General features: G+C 33.4%; 3 protein-coding genes across 5 annotated transcripts; 1 reads left to right on the forward strand and 2 right to left on the reverse strand.

The window, feature by feature from the left end:
- Nucleotides 1–340: 340 nt before the first annotated feature.
- Nucleotides 341–3507, reverse strand: RAB7B (RAB7B, member RAS oncogene family). 3 transcript variants are annotated; one of them, XM_031888326.1, is made up of 8 exons: nucleotides 3262–3507; nucleotides 2746–2772; nucleotides 2490–2589; nucleotides 1830–1976; nucleotides 1623–1703; nucleotides 1379–1524; nucleotides 654–751; nucleotides 341–617 (listed from the first exon to the last, which is right to left on the reverse strand). In XM_031888326.1, exons 1-7 carry the CDS (start codon nucleotides 3312–3314, stop codon nucleotides 685–687), a joined length of 621 nt encoding a protein of 206 aa, XP_031744186.1. In that variant the 5' UTR covers nucleotides 3315–3507; the 3' UTR covers nucleotides 341–617; nucleotides 654–684. The 3 variants fall into 3 exon arrangements, with proteins under 3 accessions (XP_031744186.1, XP_031744185.1, NP_001269169.1); XM_031888325.1 differs by having other exon boundaries at nucleotides 341–751; nucleotides 3262–3392; nucleotides 3423–3439; NM_001282240.1 differs by having other exon boundaries at nucleotides 352–751; nucleotides 3262–3350.
- A 5575-nt stretch (nucleotides 3508–9082) lies between these two features.
- Nucleotides 9083–16006, forward strand: LOC101218494 (coatomer subunit gamma). Its single transcript, XM_004150364.3, has 18 exons — nucleotides 9083–9266; nucleotides 9647–9744; nucleotides 9858–9908; nucleotides 10076–10189; nucleotides 10276–10476; nucleotides 10568–10669; nucleotides 11644–11751; nucleotides 11829–12062; nucleotides 12154–12404; nucleotides 12547–12718; nucleotides 12834–12989; nucleotides 13092–13142; nucleotides 13269–13409; nucleotides 13481–13678; nucleotides 13799–13930; nucleotides 14020–14193; nucleotides 14867–15106; nucleotides 15447–16006. Exons 1-18 carry the CDS (start codon nucleotides 9221–9223, stop codon nucleotides 15639–15641), a joined length of 2664 nt encoding a protein of 887 aa, XP_004150412.1. The 5' UTR covers nucleotides 9083–9220; the 3' UTR covers nucleotides 15642–16006.
- Nucleotides 16007–19366: 3360 nt separating this feature from the next.
- On the reverse strand, nucleotides 19367–23526 carry LOC101218729 (guanine nucleotide-binding protein subunit beta-2). Its single transcript, XM_004150365.3, has 6 exons — nucleotides 23161–23526; nucleotides 22933–23027; nucleotides 21939–22363; nucleotides 21372–21729; nucleotides 21038–21151; nucleotides 19367–19737 (listed from the first exon to the last, which is right to left on the reverse strand). Exons 1-6 carry the CDS (start codon nucleotides 23264–23266, stop codon nucleotides 19702–19704), a joined length of 1134 nt encoding a protein of 377 aa, XP_004150413.1. The 5' UTR covers nucleotides 23267–23526; the 3' UTR covers nucleotides 19367–19701.
- Between the last annotated feature and the right edge of the window lie 496 nt (nucleotides 23527–24022).

The raw sequence follows: 24022 nt of genomic DNA on the forward strand, positions 1-24022 counted from the left end.
TCTTTTCTACACAGTTCGAATCCTCCCTTTGCTTTTTAATCAAAATGAATTACAGAAAAAATGGAATACTGCTCTAACTTGATAACGGATTGAAATTTGTTCCTTCTATAGGCAAAATTATTCGCTAGGAATATAAGTTGGTGTAAAAAGACCATTTCAGACCATTTCAGATCATCTATCCTATTATCCAAGCGAAAACTTTCAACTTTTTTGTTCTTGATTCTTCTTTTATCATCTGTCTACAAATCACATTAATTTAACATAAAGTATTAAAATAGCGACCTTGGCATAAACAATCCTGGCCACAGATTTAAAATATATTGGAGCAAGATCCTAAGCATGAACAACAGAACCAAAATCCTATGAAATAAACAAGAATCACAAAAAAGTTCACTAAAGAGAAGAATTACATAAACTTATGCGACAAACTGATTGTCATCAACAAATGAGGCTCAGGCAGAGAGTCAAAACACCAGACGGATATAATGAATATACCTAAGACAGTAAACACAACTTGCAAGACCAAACACAACTGAATTCATAATGACAGGACTCCGTTCGAATGGAAAGCCAAAATGTACAAATAGGAACGCATAGAAAGCCCAAGTCTGTACGACCTTTATAAAAGACCTTTTGCTTTACTGGAGAACGAACTAGAATAGGAGGTGATTCAGTGTAATAAACTCAGCAGTCACATCCAGATGATCTTGGCTGATTGTTGCTCCCAACATCAATGGTATCGGGTAAGTATCTGCAGTACCACGGCAACCGTCAATCAACAAAGGTTTTGTGAAAGTTCAAGTTAATAGGCAGGAGTATAAAACTAACAAAGTGTTGATGGTAGAAAGAAGTTTGAAATAAAGTAAGTTAGAGAATTTTGAAAAATAGCCATTAGGAAATGCAACCATTTTGGAAGAACTAGATTCTGCATATCTACAACTTCAGGACAAAAACTACTAACTAATTCCATAGCTAAAGGTAAACTATTATTCATTGTTTCATTCGCTACAAGGCATAGGATGGGTTCAGGATCTCTGCATCTCTACAATGTGCACCACTGCAACACCAACCTTGGGAAAACAGTAGGTGAAATATCCCCAACCGAAACCTTTATCAAGTCGAGTTAGAACCATTAAGGTAACTGATAAGTAATTGCTTAGTGAACAACGTGATAATGTAGCTTACAGTTGCTTCATATTTTATTTATGTACATAACAACAAATAAGTAAGAAAATAAAAGGGTTCTGAGAGACTTAAGTCAATTCCTTTTCGGTTCAACTAAACACGAGGTTGGGGATTCAAACCTATGTTCAAGTTGATAGGCAATTAGTTATATGTTTTGATTCTAAGTAATATTTGGTACGGCATATGAACTTACATCTCTTCCTCTTCCCCACTTTTGAGGGCATTTTTTGCAATGCATTGAAATGCCTCTTCTACGTTAATGCCTTCTTTGGCAGAAGTTTCAAAGTACGGGATATTCCCTTTTGATGCACACCAAGCTCGTGCCTTTTTCTCTGAAACCTGAAGTATTCAGAAAAAGCATTAAAAAAAATCAGCTTACTGTCCGCTGAACGTAGAAAGAGAACATGTTACAATACTGAAATTTAGGTAATACTTACAACTCTACTGTTTCCGCCATCAACATCAACTTTATTTCCTAAAACAACAAAAGGAAAATTTTCCGGATCGGAAGGGCTTGCCTGAAGATATGCCAAATCATAAAAAAAAGGTTCAGTGTTTTTTAATCTTTTTAACTTGTTGAAATCCTTCTGTAAATGGCTTTCTAGTAACAAGATTATAATCCATAAACATAGATATAACAGAACCTGGATAAGGAATTCTTCCCGCCAGTTGTTAAGATTGTCAAATGATTTCATTGAATTGACATCATACACCAGAACGCAGCAATCAGCACCTCGATAAAAAGCAACACCAAGACTTTGGAATCGTTCTTGGCCTGCTGTATCCCATATCTGTAAGCCATAAAGTAAAAACTATAATTCTAGCTATTGAGTAATGGAATGTACCAAATAACTTCATTGCTTGCTAGCTTCCTGGGTTTATATTAGATCTCCAGGCAATAAATTCCAGGCTCGGAGGAATGTATGTCACTAAATAGCATCTAAGTTTCACAATTTAACTGAGTCCTTACATGAGAAGATGCAGCCTCCATGGCCAAGAACTTGCTAATTATAAATGATTAGGATTAAGACACAACAATATTATCATTTTCAAGAGATCATCCAAGAAATTTGTATGCCCAGATGGGTTGATTAAGTTCATAACTCTACAATAAACTAAGCATAAGGAAACTATATGGTTTGAGTTTCGAAATAATGCCTATCAGAAACAACACAAACTAGATCGACGTGAATTGCTTAGGCATTATTCTGCACTTTATCACATCCAATTCACGACAATTTCGCCTAATTATACTAATGGAGAAATCTGGTGGATAAGCAAGTCAAAGTCTCCCAATCACCAACCTGCAAAGTGAAAAGTCTATCTTCAAATTGCACCTCCTTAGTCAAAAAATCAGCTCCAATGGTGGCCTTGTATTGATTACTAAACTTCTTATTCACATATCTGTTTTTCAAAGTTAAAGTAAACCACACAGAGAATAAAGAAATTGTTACTCTATAAAGCAGAAGAATTGTTACGAAAAGAGAAACTCTCGAATCACTATCTTCAATGGCAAAAGCTGCAGTATAACATTGTTAATTCAACAATCAAGTAGGATACTGGTTCATCAAAGAGGTCTTCCCCACCCTGCAAATTCACGAAGAAAGCTTCAAATTACCATATATCACACATATAGAACAAACTAAACACAAGTTACACAACTAACTGATCCAAACGTGTCAGTTCCCCACATTAGACCCTTCAATAACAGCCTAATTGGTTTGAGTACACTATCAACCAAACAAGACAAAAGTCACTTTCCAAAAAGTACACCAACAGAGCCCAAAAATAGAAAGTAAGTCACAAAGCAAGTGTTCCCAACAAAAAAAAGAAGCAAGAAAAAAAAGCCCAAATCATCAAACAATCTAAAATCCAAGCACAAATAATCTTCAATCTTAAAACCCCCATTTGAATCCCCTCCAGATCAAAGGGCAGCAAATTGGAGAACCCACAAAAGAAAATCTCCTAAGTTCAGGATGTAACGATCTGGGTCGATCTGTTGAGTATTAAAGAGGAATCCGAACAACCCCAAAAGCAAAATTTTAAAAGGGAAATAGAAGAACAATGAATTCTCACCCGCTATCCCCAAGGATGATGACCTTCAAGAGGGTCCTTCTGCGGGAAGGCATGGTTAAGGAAAAGAGGTGAATTCAAATCGGTTGTTGAAAATCGAAAGAGAGAGAGAGAGAGAGAGAGAGAGAGAGAGAGAGAGAGAGAGAGAGAGAGAGAGAGAGAGAATTGATGCAGAAGAGAGGTTTCTGGTCTCTCTCCCTCTGATCAAAAGACGAAGCCAAGCTGGAGTGATCTGTGAATGGGAAAACTATGAATATTTCCAATTCGATTTGTCCATTCTTTTTATTTTACTCTAATTATATATTTAGTCCTTCCACTTTTATTATTATGTTCATTTGGTGTTTTAACTTTTTAAATTATCTTATAAGTCCTCCAACATTTGAATGAAAATAAGTTTCTATTTCTTTTTTTAAAAAAAAAAACAATCAAGTAAAAATAAGTTATTTAATAAATTCCTAATTTTTCTAGTTCTCTATTTTAGTCATTCACTTTGACCTATTTGATTTTTTTAAAAACAATTTACACATATAATAAACCCAAAATTGAAAAATCTACGTTAGCCATCAAATTTTGTTTTTATCTCCCATTAATTTTTAAATATAGAAAATTTTAAAAAATTATATTTAATGGATCATTTTTGTGGAAGAACATATTATACAAGATGACGTATATTAGATAATTTGAAAGCAAATAAATACAATAAAAAAATTAGACAATTTTTAAAAACATAAAAATTGACAAACTATTTACGACCACAACAAAAAAAAAGTTTAATATTTTTATCCCTTTATATTTTTTAAAAACATCTTTCGTTTTTGTTTTTATTTTTGTTTTCTTTTTATCTTTAAAAAAATCAATATCCCAACCCTATTTTGAAAAATCCTCTTTTAAGAAAGGTTTGGGACATGATAGAAATTTTTTTAAAAAAAATATGGGAAATAATAGATAATTTAAAATATATATATACAGTTATAGATAAATTTTTATAATTTTCAAAAATAAAAACCAAAAGATAGTGTCATTGACATAATAATCAATGTAGATTGTATATATTATTCTATAGACAATAAATACATAAAATTTAAATAGGCACAAAATAGTATCATAACTTTTTTCTTTTCAAGGACTTAGGACTTTTTGTTTCATTAGAAGGTTTAATGTTATTGGAGATTCTGTCTCACTTGTATAACTATAGGTGTCATTATTTTTTAATCAGTATACATAAGAATTTGTGAGTATTCTTGATCATTTTTTGAGTGAGACGAGTGTTTAATAGTTAATCTTACTCATTTCTATAAAATATATCGATTACTACGTTGAACAATTTTTGTTTTCCAACCTTCGAATCTTTGTTGACTTATCAGCCAATATTTAACCACTATCTCAAGCAATCATTGTCGATTATCCTCAAATCATCATTTTTTACGAGATCGTTGATAACCAATTTTCGTCAACTGTTTTTCTCACAACTATTTCTGGTAATATTAGACGATCACTTTTCGACAACTATCGTCATCCAAACTTTGGGTGACTATCTTTTTAGTGATCGTTGTAAGCTAACCATCGACCACGATTGATCATTGTAAACAAACCTTTGGTTATCGTCTTTTAGTTACTATTTTTCTTCAGTCCCTAACAATTAACTTTTGTTTACTATTTTTTGACAACCACTATTGATCAACCTCTAGCAATCACTTTTCAACATAACCATCGTCAACCAACTTCCTGTGAACATTTTTAGATGCCTGCCACCTGCCAACTCTTAGAGACTGCCACTAACAACCTCTTGACACTGTTTTATGGCCAACTTTCATCGGCATTCTAATCTGATGACTGTTTAATTTTCTGGTGGTTGTCTTCAGCCAACTTTTTGTCACTGTTTTCCAGTGACTATCGTTAGCTAACCTTTGTAACAGTTTTTTCAGTGACTATTGTCGGTCAACTTTCCTTTACCATTTTTTGGTGATCATCTCCAACCATTGTCTTTGATGATCACCAATAGTCAACTTCCAGCAATCAATGTCGGCCAACCTCGATCATCATTTTCCAGCAAACACCTTCGACCACCGTTTCTTGTGACTACTTCATGCGACCACCGGTGGCCAACTTCTAATAACCATTTTCTAGTGATCACCATCGGCCACCTTCGACTATTATCCCTAATGATCGTCCATCAACTCAAACCATCACCTCCAAATAGTATTTTTTTATTGTAATTTAAAATTAATGAAAACATTTTTAGCATATGACCAACGAAACAAACTTTTACCTAAAAAAGCTTTTGAAAAAATGTTGTCAAACGCATATGTATTTTATTTTGAGTTAGTCAAATGATGAGTTGGTTCAAATGCTTGACTCATACCCCATGTGGTGATTTGGTTCCTTAGACTTATTCACGGGTTTGGAGGTCCACTTGAGCCTCCAAGGCCGAAGAAGAACTATGCATGAAGGTCTAACTTCACTTCCTTGACTCATCATGATATTGTTTGGGTCATGTTTCATTTTCTTTTTTCTTTATTTATTGGCTATATTCTTTTCGTCCAAAATTACTTATAACAGTAGTTATTGTTCCCATGTTAGGTTTTTAGGTTTGACCAGTCACATTTATGAGATAATTTATTTTACCAAATTTGGAAGCATACTTATTCTAGTTTGTGTTCCTTCAATGACCTTGTTTGTTGATGCTTGCTAAGGTTGAGTTGTTCACCAATGTCCATGTACAATGCTCATAAATTGACTAATCAAATTGTTGGGTTGTAGGACACAAAACTTTGTTGGGTTTTGTGTTCTAAAACTCGTGATTGTGAATGTTAAACCTATTATTCAAAAAAGTTTTTATTGAAGTATTGTTCAATAAAGTGTTTATTGAATAAGAGATTCATTCAATAAAGTGTTTATCGATAAGAGATTCATTCAATAAAGTGTTTATCGAATAAGAGATTTACTCATGATTCAATAAACTAAAGTTCCTGGACTATAGTATGAGTACTTGAACTTTATGTAGTGACATAAATATGGACCGAGTTCAAGTAGATAGTCTAAATGACTTATAGTATATGAATGAGATTGGAATCCTTATTCTATTGACATTATGGATACGATCTGCTTTATAACTTGTACAAGTCATGTGATGCAAAATCACTTATATAGAGACATGTGAATGATGGAGTCCTATGCAAAAGAATTTTCATAAGATTGAACCATGAAACATTCACTTTTACATTATAACATCATTTATTGTTTAAAATTGACTATTTCAACTAAAATGACCTAGGTAACTTGACCTTAATCTTGAGTTAACTATGAACTCTTGTTTACTTGATATTATTCTTAGATCTGCACAAGTGAAAGCAGTTCATTAGCACTGGCTCAATAAACCTTCCATTTTAGGGGTAAGACTAGTTAGATAGCTAAGAACATAAGGTGCGAGATGGAACTCACTTCTACCCCGCTTTTAGAGATAGTAGAGAGATTGTTCTCTTAAGAGCTGACTTCAGATCTTGAACAAGTGGTCTTACCCTCTCATTAGCCCAAAGAGAAATTTGTTTATTGGTTGAATCATAAACAATAATTATAGAATCATTGGACTTAAAGAATAAGATGTAATCTCAAAGGTAAAATAATATATTGACCTAGCCAAAATTCTGAACAATCTATGAATGGTTGACTTACTAATTATGATTATATCAGGTGGATATAAATCTATCTACAACGAGGAGAGTGCAGTTTATAGGCTATAATGGATATGGATAGTTCTATTAGTTAATGAATGTAGATTAACTAGATTAAAAGAGTTTAGCCAATTAATCTCATACTATTGTAACTCATAATTTATAGGCCCATTAGGTCCATCTACTTGCTCATTACGAATTAAACTTAGGACACAGATCGAGAAATTCGAATAGTTTGAATTAATTAAGAAATTAAATTGTTAATAATATTCGATGTGGTTAACGATCACAAATGAGATAGAAATTATATTTAAATAAGATTTCAATGTCAAAAATTAGAATATGGATCCAAATTAGGTGAATGAATTTTACTACATTTTGTAAATAGTTTCAATATTTTGTTATTTTTGAAAATATTAATTAATTAATATTAAACCAAATTTAAAAATTGAAAAATTGAAAAGCTTTTTAAGAAAGTCAAATTTAGATTATCGAGCTACTTGCTCACTGAGGTGTTGATCATTCTATCTTCAATCCACAAATCCCACTTTTGGTGCTAATTGTTTGTGTTTGCATGTAAATTGGCTATATAAACACAAATTTCTTTTATAGGGTTAAAACTGGATGAACTTTGAGGATTTTGTTGGAAAATCAAATTGATAACTTATTTTGATCACACGGTTAACTTCTATGACCAGAGGATAGTGAAGAAGACCTTGCTAGTGATCCTTACAAATTCGAGAATGATTACAACAACAAATTTCATCAATTTAAGCTACCAAAAAATCAATACTCTAAACTATGTTTTTTTTAAAACTTTGTAGTATCATGTTTAATCCTTGAAATTGGTGTAAGTAGGATGATATTCGAAATTGATTATGTTGCATGATCATACTCTCTTTCAAAAACTTGTAAGATCGATGTGTTGTTACTTTTTTGGATAAAGTTTTAGGTCCTAAAGTTACCTTAACAGTTAACAACATCCTAGGGTGGTTTTTAAAATAGCCTAGAGATGACTAGTGACATTCTCTCAATAACATCGGGTTTTGCGGTTCTTTCATATTCATTGAGTATGGACTTCTTTTTTTTTTTTTAGAGATATGATAAGCAAATGATTTATCTAAAGTTTTCTCTAAAAGGATGATAATAAATTTCTTAGAGAGATTATGTGCACCTTCCCGAGAAAGATATATATTGATATCCAAGAGATAATATGCCGAAGAAGTGATATGACAAGCAGGTGACTCTTCTTTTGAGCTTAAAATTTTCTCTAGAAAGATGGAAGACAAGTTGAGATTTGTTAGAAAATGATGAATAACATGTCACTTAGGTTTAGATTAAAGTGTGTTTTCTACACATTTACCACAAATTGGGCATACTATAGATCATGTGTCATAACGTGATTGATGTAAACATATTGATTCATATTAAAAACAAACATTTGGCTGTCAACTTTGGCAAAGATTGACCTCGATCTCTACCTACCTGAGTCACCTTTGACATAAGTGTCTAGGCTTGACCTATATGGATCAACTTCAACCCCAACTCCAACCCCATGGTTGGTTTAAAATGAGTCTAATGACTTGTTTTTAACTACATGGTGTGTAACCTTTGAAAGATAAAGTGAGTCATTTTTGCCTAAGCGTTGACCATCTTAGATTCGACCTCGACCTCCTACGTTTGATTTTGACACAAGACACCTAGAACTGACTAGTAGTTTGCTTGTTACTTCTTTCATCATTCTTTGGGTGAGGTTGACCTTGACTAATTTGTCTTGTTAGTCCCGTATCATTTTTCAATTTGGAAGTCATTTTATGAAATTAATTTGACGTTTTCTTCTCAATCTTGAACGAAATTGCTTCCCTTTTAAGTGGGAGAATATAACCCCCTTAAATTATTTTTTTCAAGAGAAGAAATTACTAGTATAACTTTTATTTTTTTGTTTGATAGGAAAATATATCTTAGTAAGTCTTTTTTTTTTCTTTTTTCTGTTTAATAAAACATATTCCCTTGTAATTCTTCGACTTCCCATGCTATCCACGTAATATATGTTATGGGCCAGGCTCATATTGTTAAAGCCCACTGCTTTATTTGAAAAAAGGAGGCCCAGCCCATATTCTAAGTTCTCCTTCTTCGCCAACCAAACCAAAAGATTTCACAAAATCGAACGAACTTCGACTTCTCTTTCTTTGGTTTCTTCTTCTTTGTTCACAAGCACGCGCACTACTAACCTTTGCTTCGCTTTGCTCTGCTGGTCGTCTCTAGATCTCTCCGATTCAAATTCTTCGCCCATGGCTCAGCCTCTCATCAAGAAGGACGACGACCGAGATGACGAAGGTACTCCTCTTTTTCCACTCTCATCGAATGCCTTTCCATTTCCACCCATAAATTCCTCAATTTCTTCTCTTCTCATTTCAATTTTACTTAATTCCTCGATTTACACCTTCCCAGTTACTGGATCAGTCTTTTTGATTGTAGATCTATGTCACTTCGTCCTTGCCCTTACTTGTTGATGTATTGCGTTGTCGTCTTATGTAGACTTTGCTTTAATTGTAATATTCATATTGTGCATTTTCCATTTCTATTGTGCTTTTGTTAATTTGTTGATTGGATAGGATAGTGCTGCCATTTGAGTGTTGTATCCCTTTTGCGATTACTGTTCTGTATCTGCTCTACAAGGCGGTATGATGTTAACTCTTGGGTTTTGGGATTTACAGCTGAGTATTCTCCGTTTTTGGGGATTGAGAAAGGCGCTGTTCTTCAGGAAGCTAGAGTCTTTAATGATCCTCAGTTAGATCCAAGAAGATGCTCTCAGGTGTGGGCTTCGTAGTATGAAATTATTTGTAATGGCTTCCCTTTAACTTTTCTCATGTGCACACAACTGTGCTGTAATTAATATTTTCTGCCTGTTGCATGTCTTATTTTTAGGTTATCACGAAGCTTTTGTATCTTCTGAATCAGGGTGAAAACTTCACAAAGGTCAAGTTTAATGTTGTCTTTTTGTTTCATTTTTTCCTTTTCCATTTAATGGTTATCCGTCCTTCATAGGCAGCATTGGTCAATGCATTTTCCACTCATGGGCTTAGCTGATGTACGCTTGCACGATCTGTTCGAATGTTGACAATGTACACTAAACTTTTTAATAGATTGAAGCCACCGAAGTTTTCTTTGCTGTCACAAAGCTCTTCCAGTCAAGAGATATAGGGTTGAGGAGAATGGTTTATTTGATAATAAAGGAGCTTTCTCCGTCTGCTGATGAGGTTAACACCATAATCAGGTTAACTTGAATTCTGTAGTTGTACATTCATAATTATGAACTGACACATTTAATTTCATTTTCTTTAAGGTTATTATTGTGACTAGCTCCCTAATGAAGGACATGAATAGTAAGACTGATATGTATCGGGCAAATGCCATTCGTGTGCTTTGTCGGATTACAGATGGAACCCTTCTCACCCAGATCGAGAGGTATCTGAAACAAGCAATTGTAGATAAAAATCCTGTGGTAGCTAGTGCTGCCTTAGTCAGTGGTCTTCATTTGCTCCAGGTATTAGTTAATTGTAGATGGTAATGCATATTGGATCAATTTTTCATACCATTTTTATCTTACTTTTTCTCTTTCCAACGCTTCATATCAGACAAATCCAGAAATTGTCAAGCGGTGGAGTAATGAGGTTCAGGAAGCTGTTCAGTCACGGGCGGCACTTGTGCAATTTCACGCTCTTGCCTTGCTTCATCAAGTATGTCAAAAATTTGGATCATCCTTTTGTGTCAAGTTTTTTTTTTTGCTTATTTAACACTTTATTTTGAAATTTAAAAGGTTAAAAGTTATTGGATATGAACCGTCAGGGACATCAATTATGTCTATTGTATCTGACTTAATTTGTGCAAGCGGATTGTGATAAATATGTATTTGGTTTTCTATTTTCCTAATAGAAACACGTCCTAGAAGTTTCATTTTTTTTTCAGAAAAAGAGTAAGTACCAACCATTGTTGTTTTGTAGCCGAATTAAATACAGAATATTATGATATTTTGTTGACTATATATAGAATTTCAATATTCAGTGGTGGCATAATAACATTGATAGAAAAAAGTATTTATTTACAACACTAGTTTTAAGTTTCGATCTTTTAAGAAAATTGTCTTTTTAACTGAATCTCTCTAATGCACGGTAAGATGTACCAATGTTGATTAGTCTGGTATATTATAGATATACCAACTATATATTTCTAGTCTTTTTCTATATGTTATTTTAATAATCTTAGTCAATTTTGATAATCCTATTGTTGTAATATTTGGCATTATTTTATTTTTGCCTATGTGCTTTACCTAAAAACTCCCAATGTATTGTTATTTCCTTAAACATGCACATTTGCTCATATTTTGATTATTCAGGGTTTTTTGTGCACTTATTCCTTGTGTTTGAACCAAATTATAATGTTAATTATTCTACTTCCACTAGTGTAGAACTCGTGATTCTTGCCTGCCACGTTTTCTTTGGGATTGGCCATTTTGTTGCTGTCCATAAGACATTTTATAATTACACTTGATGAAGTACTTCTCTATCAGCTAATTTTCTCATTTGGCACTTCTTAACCCCCATCATACACCTTATTTTGTTCCTTTCCATATTAATGGATTTCCATTTCTCTTCTAAAAGAAATTTTCTGTTTACAAAATCTAAAGAAAATATAATTTGTTTTCTTTTCGCAGATACGTCAAAATGATCGTCTAGCTGTTAGCAAACTGGTCACTAGCCTGACAAGGGGTACTGTTCGGTCTCCGTTGGCTCAATGCCTCTTGATTCGCTATACCAGTCAGGCATGTAATTTCCTGGCTCACAAGTACGACCAGTGTTTCCTTCTTGTTTGTTTTCTTATGGAGGATTGTTCAAGCAGGTTATTCGCGAATCAGCTACTAGTACTCAAACCGGTGATCGGCCCTTCTACGATTTTCTTGAGGGATGTCTGCGCCACAAAGCGGAGATGGTGATATTTGAAGCTGCCAAAGCAATCACTGAGCTGCATGGTGTAACAAGTAGAGAATTGACACCAGCCATTACCGTCCTTCAGCTGTTCTTAAGCTCCTCAAAACCAGTACTGAGATTTGCTGCTGTCCGCACCTTAAATAAGGTTACATCTACAACTATTCATTTTTAAACGTGATTCTCTCTTTTCTTAGTTTTTCTTTTGATATTTGAATAATGTATCTGAAAACTTGCAGGTGGCAATGTCTCATCCAATGGCTGTCACTAACTGCAATATCGATATGGAGAGTTTGATATCTGATCAAAACAGAAGCATTGCAACTCTTGCAATTACAACACTTCTGAAAACAGGAAATGAATCAAGTGTGGACCGTCTAATGAAGCAGATAACAAACTTTATGTCTGATATTGCGGATGAGTTTAAAATTGTTGTGGTGGAAGCTATTAAATCTCTGTGTTTGAAGTTCCCATTGAAGTATAGATCTCTGTAAGTAATATCGTATACAATTTTTTCTTTTTAATAAAATACTTTACAAGGATTTGTTATTATTAAATGTTTACATGTTGCGTCATTTTGGGTAATATATATTGGGATTGTAAGTGCAGTTCACACTTTGTAACTTTTTCAGGATGAATTTCCTTAGCAACATTCTCAGAGAAGAAGGGGGCTTTGATTATAAAAAGGCTATTGTGGATTCAATTGTAATTCTTATAAGAGATATTCCTGATGCAAAAGAGAGTGGGTTGCTTCATTTGTGTGAGTTTATTGAAGATTGTGAATTCACCTATCTTTCGACACAGGTTATTATACATCTTATATTATTCCAGTAGCTACTATTTTCTATTTCTCACCATTTCATGTTCTATATGACCTTTATAAGATTTTTCTTTAATAATTTATTAACCATTATCTCAGATCCTTCATTTTCTGGGGATTGAAGGACCCAAAACCTCTGATCCTAGCAAATACATACGATACATATACAACCGAGTACATCTTGAAAATGCAACTGTTCGTGCCAGTGCCGTGAGCACATTAGCAAGATTTGGTGTTACAGTTGAATCATTGAAGGTACAAGACTACAACTTACTTTCTCCGTTTATTGTAAGCTGGATGAACCCTATTTGTCAATCTTATCACTCAGCTTACGATGTTCTTACCTCTCTGTTACAGCCTCGAATATTTGTTCTGTTGAGACGATGTCTTTTTGACAATGACGATGAGGTATCTTATTAGTCAGAATTGTTGAGGTTTCCATGACCAGATTGTTTTAAAAATTTTGAGTGACTTAAATTTGATGATTTCTTATATGTGGTTTGAGTCTAATTGTACGTTGAATTTCTTGGGCAGGTTCGAGATAGGGCCACCCTATATTTAAAAACTCTTGGAGCTGATGGTACAGTTGCTGAAACTGAGAAGGATGCCACTGACTTTCTTTTCGGCTCTCTAGATGTCCCACTGATCAATCTAGAAACAAGTTTGAAAAATTATGTAAGTTTGCGGAGTGAGTTTTTCAAGTACCTAGGAGATCATCACTAAAATGTTTTTGCATATGCATGCAGGAGCCTTCTGAGGAACCTTTTGACATTGATTCTGTGCCCAAGGAAATCAAGTCTCAGCCACTTGCTGAGAAGAAAGCTCCAGGTAAAAAGCCAGCTGGGCTTGGTGCTCCTCCAAGTGGCCCAACAGCCACTGTTGATGCGTATGAAAAGCTGCTTTCCTCGATTCCAGAATTTGCAAACTTTGGGAAACTCTTCAAGGTTATGTAACTTATGTTGTTACTATTCTTAAGCATGCATGGTGACGTGTTGTGCTATATTTGTGTATACATTTTCAATATTACTTCAATGCTGAAATTTTAATGGTATTGATCTTCTCAGTCTTCAGCACCTGTGGAGCTTACAGAAGCAGAAACGGAATATGCAGTTAATGTTGTTAAGCACATTTTTGATAGCCATGTTGTGTTTCAGTACAACTGCACAAATACAATTCCCGAGCAACTACTTGAAAATGTATTGACTTATTCAAGGAAAATGTCCACACTTTTTTATTTGGGGGGGACTGCATCCAGATTTCTATAATCATTTTTGCCTTCTGTCAGGTCTTTGTCGTTGTTGACGCATCTGATGCAGAGGAATTCTCTGAAGTGATATCCAGACCTCTCAGATCACTTCCCTATGATTCACCCGGACAAACCTTTGTGGCATTTGAGAAGCCTGAAGGAGTCTCCGCTGTTGGGAAATTTTCAAACATGTTGAGATTTATTGTTAAAGAGGTAATTCAGATAAAATTTAGGCCAAATTCCAAAAGCCATCCATAAAGTATGGTGATAGTTACAATTAAATTAGATAAACTTTTAATGATAACAATTGGTCCCCTAAACTTCTTAAGTGATAAAATTGGATCCTCTAAGCTTACAATAACCGTAAAAATTAGACTCATAAATGATAAAAATTGAATCGCTGATTTATATAATCAGTAAAATTTTTATGTAATTACGTAAGTTTGAGGGTCCAATTTTAGATTTTAGTTAAGTTTGGGGACTCAATTTTTAGTTTGGTGGTTTTTGCAAATTTTCATAAAATTTATTGAATGAAGATGGTGAATTGGATAGGAAGCGTTAATAATTCAGTTTGCAAATATCTAATTCGATATCAGCACATCTTGGCTCTATATTCTTGTTTTCTGGAGAAAAAAACGCAGGATAAGAGATTCGACAGAACAGGAGGCTTTTGGGCTAGAGTGAGGAATTGGATATCTTTAGTCTAATTCTATTGTTAGTCATGGGTCTAATTGGACCTCTTAGGCTCCTAGAAAATCAGATTTTGGAGATAAAATTCGTGAGGATTCTATACATTTATATAAGCTTTTAGTGTACTGGGAAAAGTTCATTTCTAAGCACCTAAACGCTTGATGTTGATTTGGTATTAAATTTCTTTGGTTACTAGGTTGACCCAAGTACAGGTGAGGCAGAAGAAGACGGTGTGGAGGATGAATATCAGTTGGAGGATTTGGAGGTTGTTTCAGCTGATTACATGTTGAAAGTAGGGGTCTCTAACTTCAAGAATGCATGGGACAGCTTGGGTCCAGATTGTGAACGGGTTGATGAATACGGCCTTGGACCAAGGGAGAGTTTGGCGGAAGCTGTAGGTGCTGTCATAAATCTTCTCGGCATGCAGCCGTGTGAGGTTAGTTTGTTTTGATGCAATCATCCATATGGCATAATCGTCAAGAGAAGGAAGTGCTTTAAGTACAATTTTATGAAGCTTATATTTGTTCAATCTGAGATACAAAAGCTTCATTTTGTGTAGTCTAGTCTTTAGTTGCACGTGTGGTTCAAGATTCAAAAGCTTAAAATTTGTGTAGCCTTTATTTACATTATCCAGCAGAACGACTTAAAAATCTTGGATTATTGATAGAATTATGGTTTGCGAGTTGGGTTTCAAAACCTTTTTAGTGGTTTAGAGGATTTTCCACACTTTTCTGAACCATTGGTTTTTCTATTCAAATTGTGTTGCTCTCTTTCAGGGTACAGAGGCGGTCGCAAGCAACTCAAGATCCCATACCTGTCTATTATCTGGTGTATACATTGGCAACGTGAAGGTACTTGTGCGATTATCATTTGGAATCGATTCATCAAGAGAGGTTGCAATGAAGCTGGCCGTTAGATCAGATGATGAAGTCGTCAGTGATGCCATCCATGAGATAGTTGCCAGCGGCTAGTCGGAATTGTAAGGAATTTAATTTTTTATTGATTTTTTGTTTGTGAGAAGAAAAAAAATTAGGTCAGAGGTTGGGGATGGGCTACGGATACAGTCAAAATTTGTAGAAAGAATTTTTGAAGTTTGAGCCAGACTTCATTCGGGACATAGGCAATATATGTTAGGGAGAGTTTGTTGCATTAGTTTGAGCCTCTATATGCTTCTCATCCCTGCTTTAATTGTTAACTTTGAGAGTGGTTTCCTCATCTCGATATTTAGCAACTCCCGTCCGATCCCAACCCGACCACCTGCTCTCCCACTCGAGAACTATGATATGGCTATCCTCATTACTTTGTCTATTAATGTGAATGTGATGTGTGGATCAAAGTGTACTGCTTTAGGTTTTCTCATCAAAGTTAGGAGTGGGGAAGGATAATCGGATTTTGGCGTGAGTTGAGTTGAGTTGAGTTCATTTTATTTGAGATTTGGGCAAGGGGATCTTAATTTCTTGATTTGTGTATATTTTTGTGATGTTTAATATTTGTTTGACCAAACATGTTCTTAACTCTAAATAAAACAATATTCTTCTGATCTCAATTGAGAAAAGAAAATTAAAATTTGCTATTTTACCCAAAACAAAGGGAGGAGAAATTGGATATGCGAATTGAAGAAGCTTAGGGGTGTTTGATAGTGGATCTAAAAATTGAATTTTAGTATAGGTTATGTTTGATTTTGGGAGGAATCACTTTTTCTTCAATTGATAGTGTTTGAGATGGGTTCAAATTGGTTTTAGGAAAATTTTAATTCATTTCAAATTGATTTTGGATTTTGGATGACTTAAATTGATTGATGATTTCTGTTAAGTAATTGACTAAGAATCAGTCTCAAAATGACTATCTGACTTAGCCTCTGTAAAGGTATTGCTGATTACCATATGTGAAAAGTTAATGTGTTGAATATCATTGGGACAATCGAAAAAAATAGTAAAAACAATTAATTTAATGATAATAGAGTTCTTCAAAATATGTAAATGTAACGAATTTAATATTTTAAAAATCACTGTGAAAATGAAATAAAAAATAAAAAAAATCATGGACTATTTTTTTAAAATGTGTTTGCCTGATACAATGTTCCAATTTTTTTTTACTCAAAATGTCAAATATGTGAAAATAAATTGAAATAGTTATTTACTGTGATTATTTGGTTAAATAGGAATCTTCAAATAGAATTTACAAGTTTTAAGTAGTTGGATAACGCTAAATTTACTTTTAGAACTCAACACAATAATTCAAAATTAGTTTAGTAACAAACGTATATTTGTTTAAAAATCAAATTTACAAAATTAAGTTGTAGCAATCTCTTTCTCTAAAATTATTACAACTATCATTTCCAACCATACCACCATACCTAAATACTTAGTTAAAATAGAGTTTGATCATACATTATAATACAATTTCTCTCTCAACTTTTTGGAAAGCAATAATTTAGTTTTTTTTAACTTCAATTTGTAATAATTTAGTTGCTATGTTTAAGCGTAACAATTTGGTTCCTATACTTTCACGTTTAGTTTATGATGTAAAAAAAAATCATTCAAATTAGATATTAATTTTTATTATATAAATTTTATATTATAAAATATGTAAGAATACGGTATAGATGCAAATATAAAATATTAGCATATATAATCTTCTAAAAAATTTATAAATATAGAAAAATATGTCAGTCTACAAATGACTTCTAATATTGATAGATCATGTAGTAAGTATTAATCTATTACTAATAAACTATAAGATTATCGGTAATAGAAATCTATCATATATATATAGACTTTGCTCTATATGCATTTTTTTTTAAATATCGTTGTCACCCCTAAATATAGTCTATATTTTTCAATTTAACAATAATTTCTATAATAGGAACTAAATTGTCATAGTCTATATTTTTCAATTTAACAATAATTTCTACAATAGGAACTAAATTGTCATTTTAAAGTAAAACGACCAATTTCTACCTAGTAAAATTTAGAAAATGAAAGTACAAGGTCTATATTGTTACAAAGCAAAGTTAAGAGGGTATAACAAATGTTAGTACATTCAATGTAACCTACAGATAGAACAATACATAGAGTTGAACATAGTAAAAGAAGATATTGAAAGATTTCATTGAAATTGTTCGTTTAGAAATTTTTCGAAAAGTTAATCATAGGTTCTTCTCTCTTAACAATAGGGTCGCTATGCTCGTTACTAAACAAGTTGAAGAAATGAAATATAACCAAAGATTAGAGGTTGAATTGATCACCCAAAAATTAGGATACCATTATGGGAAAAGCAAACATCCATCGAAGAGAAGCAAAAGCAAATGAGACTAAAAGCTATTTTAAACCTACATTGTAATTATCGTGGTATTAAATTTCCATTTTCATGGATTCAATGTTGAAAAAAATATATTGAATGAAAAAGAAAGCAACCATATAAATGTAAAAACAATTGTGATAAACATAGAAAGAAGAAGGTGAAGAAAAGTGTACAAAAAAGGAAGTGAGTGGATAATCTATTTTTGAGAACAAAGAGAGAAAAAGTCATTTGGTTTATAAAGAAAGTGGAAGAAGAAAAAGATAATGGAGAAGAAACCACAGAAATCAAAATAAACACAAATAACCAATCAACAAAAAAGTTCTCACTAAACCAATTAAATAACGAATAAATAATACTTCTTTTGATTTAACTTGTTTAAAGGGGATTTGTCTTGTGTAGAAAAACAAGGGAACTCATTTACAAATAAATTTGGCAAACTTGTTTTAATTTTTCATAATAATTTCAGTTTTCTCTCTACTATTTAAAACAGATTATGCTTATGAGAATTCTTTTTTTCCTTCACCAATTTTCTTGGAAGAAAAGAAGCTTATTAATGTCTATCAAATGTCAAATGCACGTTTCTTCCGAGCTAAGTGAAGATGAAGAAATCTACAAGTCTATCAGAGGTTGTGTGCACATTTCTTCGTAGCCAAGCGAAGATGTCTATCACTAATAGACATTGATAAACACCTATCATTGTCATCTATAAATATCTATCTCTACAAGTATCTATTAGTGTAAGTGTCTATCACAAACTATAAATATCTACGTTTTGGTGCATGAAGAAGAATGAGAATGTCGGGTGTGCATTTCTTCTAGGTCAAGCATAGGAGGCCAAGAGCACAAAGAAGGAGAAGAAGGTCAAGTGTGCGTTTCATGTAGAAATATAAGTTAGAACGTCTAGGTAGGGTGTGTGTTGAAAACTTGTAGAATTAGAATAAGAAGAGCTTAGCTTGGTGGGTCTTTGCTTGGGATTAGAAGAAAATAAGGTGAAAAGTTGTGTGATGCATTTACTTCCAAACCTATAGACGGTAGACCTCTACCAACTTACCACGTATATTTATCATCATCATCCATGAGTAACACATTTTAAAAAGAATACAAATATAAAAAAATCTATCCATAATGGGCAGCTTTTATCACTTGTAGACTCTTGTTAGTAATAGACTTTGTTACCAATGAAGGCCTATTGTTAATAGAAGAGATAGACCCTAAGAACTAAATCTAAATTTGCTACATCAATTGAGTGTTATATTTCATATTACTTTGAGTTGCTAACTTTTTAAAGTATGATAAGATAGTAACCGGGAAAAAAAGGATTAATGAAAACATGTAATGACCTTCATAAATTAATTAAAACAAAACATTTAAAATAACCATTGACCTTACTATATTTATAAAAATTATAATTATATTATTATCAAGTAGTAAAACGAAATAGCAGGTAACAAAAAGAACTCTCCAGCTCAAGAAACTCATTTTTTTTCACCTTTTTTTTTTCTTTTTTAAATACTAATGCTTCTGAGTGTTCAGATGAGACAACTTTGTAGAGGAGATTACTAAAACTTACAAGCAAAGAGTATGGATTTTACTTACCAAGAAATTGAAGGATTTGAACAAGCAAGAACAATGTGTTTCCATGGATACACTGAACACAAAGCCTTGCAGTGAAACTGAAGGCAGTACAGAAAATACACCCCCTTTAAACTCTCTCCCCCACCCACATGCTTAAGTTACCTTCCGGTGACCTCCGAATGCCCATATCTACATACAAGTAATCAACGAAGAAAAATAATAAACTTTATGAACTTTTGGATAAAATTAGCTACATATAATCTAAACTAGATTTTGATTATTGATATACTACATATCTCTATCTATTATCGAAACAAAGTTCCAATAAATATTATAGTTGAAAGCTTCATTGCTACAAAGTCAAGTGGTTTTTTGTTTTTAACTTTTGAAAATTAAGCCTATAAATGCCCCTTCTACCTTTAAATTTCTTATTTTTATTTTAGAATTTAGCTAAGAATTTTAGGTCTTTTACAAACATGAAAACCGTGATAAGAAATTGGAGAAAATAGGCTTCATTTTTCAAAAATCAAATGGGTAACAAAATCGAGGATTGAGTTTTCATCCTTGGTTGAGAACAGTTTTCAGATTATTTATATTCTTCTTAGAACAAACGTTCAGTGAAACAAGTTTAGAGCAGTTTTTTTTTTTTTTCCATAAATAAGAAACATAAAACGATATCAGTTCCTAATAAAGTAACTAAATTGTTCTTCAACTAAAAATCATAAGTTTGTTTAATAGAGGTCTCAACAATATATACACAATATGAACCTTTACAGGTCATTTGATCATGGTTCTTATCTTAAAATAATTGAGAATCACTCCTTTTTTTTTCTTTTAACCACATCCCTTGAGTTTAGCTAGTCAAATTTAACCTTAAATTTTTATTCATCAAATCAAATCCCACCTTTAAATAAGGATATATATACCTTTTAGCTTGATTTGGACATTTTATTGTAAAGTTAGAGCACTTTTCTTATGTTCTTAATTTTGTTGCTAGATTCGAGTAAATTTTCTCAGTTTTCTAGCAAGAAAAGAAAGTATTTTTGTTGCCTTAGACATTTCTATGGCTTCATCTTTGAGTGTTCTGTTTGCTGAATTTTGTTAGATTTAAAATTTATTGGTTTGTTTGTGTGATCTTTTATTTTAATTTCGAGGTGTTACTTAAGGAAAATTAAGGTTCAAGGTAAGGTTTAGATTGACAAAATGAGATATAGTCCCAAACAATTTTCAAAACAGAAAATGTTAAAAGAATACTATTTTAAACGAACTTTTCAAAAAATCTCTTGGCCTTCTTGGCCATGGTTTCAGTGAATCAAAGGATACTATTTAACTACAAAAAGGATGATGATCTTATAAAGTTTACCACCCTATCAGAACTTGCTTATCATTTTTCAATGCTTGGGCAATTAACAAAGGTCCCAGCGACGTTTAAGAAGAAAGTACAAAGCAGAAATGAGTCAAAATGAAGTAGAAACAAAAACACACTAACCTTCAGGTTTGAATCCCAACTTCCTGTACATAACGCACTTCCATCAGCAGACAAGCCCAAGCAAGTAATTCTTCCTTCGTGTGAGTTCTGAAGTTTTCCCAAGTTCAAAACCATCTGGCAATCATAAAAAAATAATAGGTATTATTTCACCCAAATAGAGAGCCTGCTAAATGATCCAGTAATATACGTATCATTTTTTTCCTACTCAAAAGTAAGCTATAATATTTTTTGCTATTGAAAATGCTATAAAAACCATTCAACAGCTCTGCATTGATAAACTTATTTAAACAAGATGGATGCTGTAGTATTCTTTTTGACCTTACAACATGAATACCTTTGCAAGTAAAGTGTCCCACACATAGCAATCGCCATTTTTGTATCCAGCAAACAAAAGTCTCCCAGATATAGAGAATGCAATGGAGGTTACGTGTGAGTTGGTATTATCATTATGCAGTTGATGGTAAACTTGGAGTTCATGCCCAGTTCTGATATCAAATAGTCTGCATGTTCCATCATCAGAACCAGTCCCAAACCGGTTACCATCTGGAAAGAACTTCACTGCACTAACATCTCCTTCATGCCCATGAAACGTCTGAACTGCTCGACTAGCTACCCGAGTGTCCCACAGGCGAGCAGTTGCATCACAAGAACCAGAAATAAATGTTCTGGAATTGGATCCACTAATAGATATACTAAAACATGCAGAAAAACAAAAGAGTCAAACATTTACAAAAGCAATATGAAGAAATAAATATATGTGAATTTGGCACCATAAATCAGAAGGGCATATAGAAGGGAAAATGTAATACAAGCAATTAAACAAGTTAATGGAACAAATTGCAGATTCATTTTGGAATTTTATATCTAAACCAACAAAAGTAAGTGCCAAAATCAGTTATACCTCGATACATCTGCTGCATGTCCTGATTGAAATTCACCTCCAAAAACAGAGGTTCGAAGCCCAGTAGTGATGTCCCATAAGACACACGTCTGATCCCCAGAACCTGTAATGAGGTGAGTATCCTCATCTGGAACATACTGACAAGAAGAAATATATCCTTTATGCCCGCAAAGCGTTCTAGTCACTGGCAGATTCCCGTCCCTGTCTGTTGGAGAGTTGAGGTTGAAGATAGAACAAACACTGTCAAGACCACCACCTGCTACAGATTGACCAGAAGGAGAGAAGGCACAGGTCATGACCCAAGGACAAGGTAGCTTTATGGCATGAGTCTTCTGACTTGTTAGAGCATTCCACACTATTAAACGACCATCTTGAGACGCACTAACAATTCTATTCCTCTCTGAAGTCCAATCCAAGGAATACACCTGCAGGAGTTTCAACACTTATTTTCCAACCCTAATTGGGACTGAGGGCTAAATTTTAGAGAAAAACAGACTCTTCAGCGCAAGACAATAGGAACCATTTCCAATATCTAGGCTCTGTACTGTAGACAATGAATCCCGTACCAGTAAACAAGTGAAATAATTTGATGAAACTTGAGAGAGAACACATATCATATAAGCATAAATCAGAGTTGAAGACAGATTTTTTTTTTTTATTGTTCTGCTTATAGGCTATTCCTCCCTAATACACTAGAACCTCCTCACCAACAAATATGATCATTCGTCAAATAACTAAAATCTATTACAAAACTTACACGTAATAAATGAACTAATGAAACAAATACCAAATCCATTCCTCTTAACAAGATAATCCAAAATTATTTAAAGTCAACTGGTCTCATAATGCAATTCAATCTCCCAACAATCATTTACACCAAAGCAACGATTTCAGATCTTGTTCACAACGTAGTAAGAAGATTTCTACAACAGGCAAACCGTGCAGAATGAGGAAAAAAACATAACCATCCCCACAGAAATCCAACGAAACGTACCTTTCCAGTATGACCTTGCAAAGTCCTACAACACACAAGATCCGTAGCTCCAAAAGAAACAGGAGTCCTCCCCAAAGTCCTCGCATACCCAGCTACTGCAGAAAGCAATCACCAGAACGAATGAGATCCAAAAAAAAAAAAAAAAACTAACAATAACATAATCGTCAATGAAAAGAAACAGAACCCAACAAAAAAGAAAAAAAGGACGAGGGCAATGAAGTAGCTCACCATTGGTATCGAGCAACGAATGTCTCTTCTGCTTCAAGCGCTCTTTGAGAGAATTGACAGTCTCAATAGCCGCCACATGCCGCTCCTTAAGCTCAGAACCAGACATTTTGCTTCTTGAGAAGAAGAAATTCAACCAAGAAACGCCATCCACAGGCCAAAATCAAGCTTACAGTGAAGTCGTGAAGACTGAATAGGACAATGAGGGATGAAATTAGAGTGAAATCGATGCAAAATCAAGGGTTTAAGCAGGGTTTAGAGGTGCTAGAATGGGAGAAAAGATTGAAGATCGGTTCAGAAGAAGAAAAAGAAGAAGGAGAAGAGAAAATGAAGAAACTTTGGGGCGATCGAGAGGAAGGAAGGAGAAATGAGATGAAATTAAAATAAAAAAAATAGAGAATTAATTTATTACCATTATAATTATTATTTCTACTGAAGCCGCCGGGCCCACTCTGTCCCACGTGTTTCGACTAATCATACGTGTAACACACCGTGTCATGTGGGGTCCACTTTCAGCCTCTAATCTAATAATTACGTCTACTTTAATTACAATTATTGTGTTCACTAATTAGCCGCAAAATGTGATTTATATATACTTACCCCTAATTTTTGGTATATTCCAATTATGCTTCCAATTTTGAAAAAAAATAAATCTAATTTTAAAATTATTCCAAAAACTTTTAACACATTAATCAAATTATTTATAAAACTGTACCAAAATTTCAAATTATATCAAACATATATGCTAATATTTACGAACGTCCATTACCAAACATTTGGATCGCATCATTGTAATATGTGTTATCATAACATGTGTTTGAATGCAGATGTTATAGTCTGATTTATAATAGTTTGTGTTTGAAAT

This window comes from Cucumis sativus, chromosome 7 (genome assembly GCF_000004075.3).
Source record: "Cucumis sativus cultivar 9930 chromosome 7, Cucumber_9930_V3, whole genome shotgun sequence".
In the NCBI taxonomy this organism is placed as follows: domain Eukaryota; kingdom Viridiplantae; phylum Streptophyta; class Magnoliopsida; order Cucurbitales; family Cucurbitaceae; genus Cucumis; species Cucumis sativus.

Coding starts and splice junctions, on each gene's coding strand:
- RAB7B (XM_031888326.1), bottom strand. CDS start 3,314: ATGCCTTCCCGCAGAAGGACCCTCTTGAAGGTCATCATCCTTGGGGAT. Junction 1,977..2,489: donor ATAGACTTTTCACTTTGCAG/GTTGGTGATTGG, acceptor TATGGCTTACAG/ATATGGGATACAGCAGGCCA. Junction 752..1,378: donor AGTGGGGAAGAGGAAGAGAT/GTAAGTTCATAT, acceptor GTGGTACTGCAG/ATACTTACCCGATACCATTG.
- LOC101218494 (XM_004150364.3), top strand. CDS start 9,221: ATGGCTCAGCCTCTCATCAAGAAGGACGACGACCGAGATGACGAAG. Junction 13,410..13,480: donor AAACAAGTTTGAAAAATTAT/GTAAGTTTGCGG, acceptor ATATGCATGCAG/GAGCCTTCTGAGGAACCTTT. Junction 13,679..13,798: donor ACTTTGGGAAACTCTTCAAG/GTTATGTAACTT, acceptor TGATCTTCTCAG/TCTTCAGCACCTGTGGAGCT.
- LOC101218729 (XM_004150365.3), bottom strand. CDS start 23,266: ATGTCTGGTTCTGAGCTTAAGGAGCGGCATGTGGCGGCTATTGAGACT. Junction 21,730..21,938: donor CATGCAGCAGATGTATCGAG/GTATAACTGATT, acceptor TGCATGTTTTAG/TATATCTATTAGTGGATCCA. Junction 19,738..21,037: donor GTTGGGATTCAAACCTGAAG/GTTAGTGTGTTT, acceptor ACTTGTATGTAG/ATATGGGCATTCGGAGGTCA.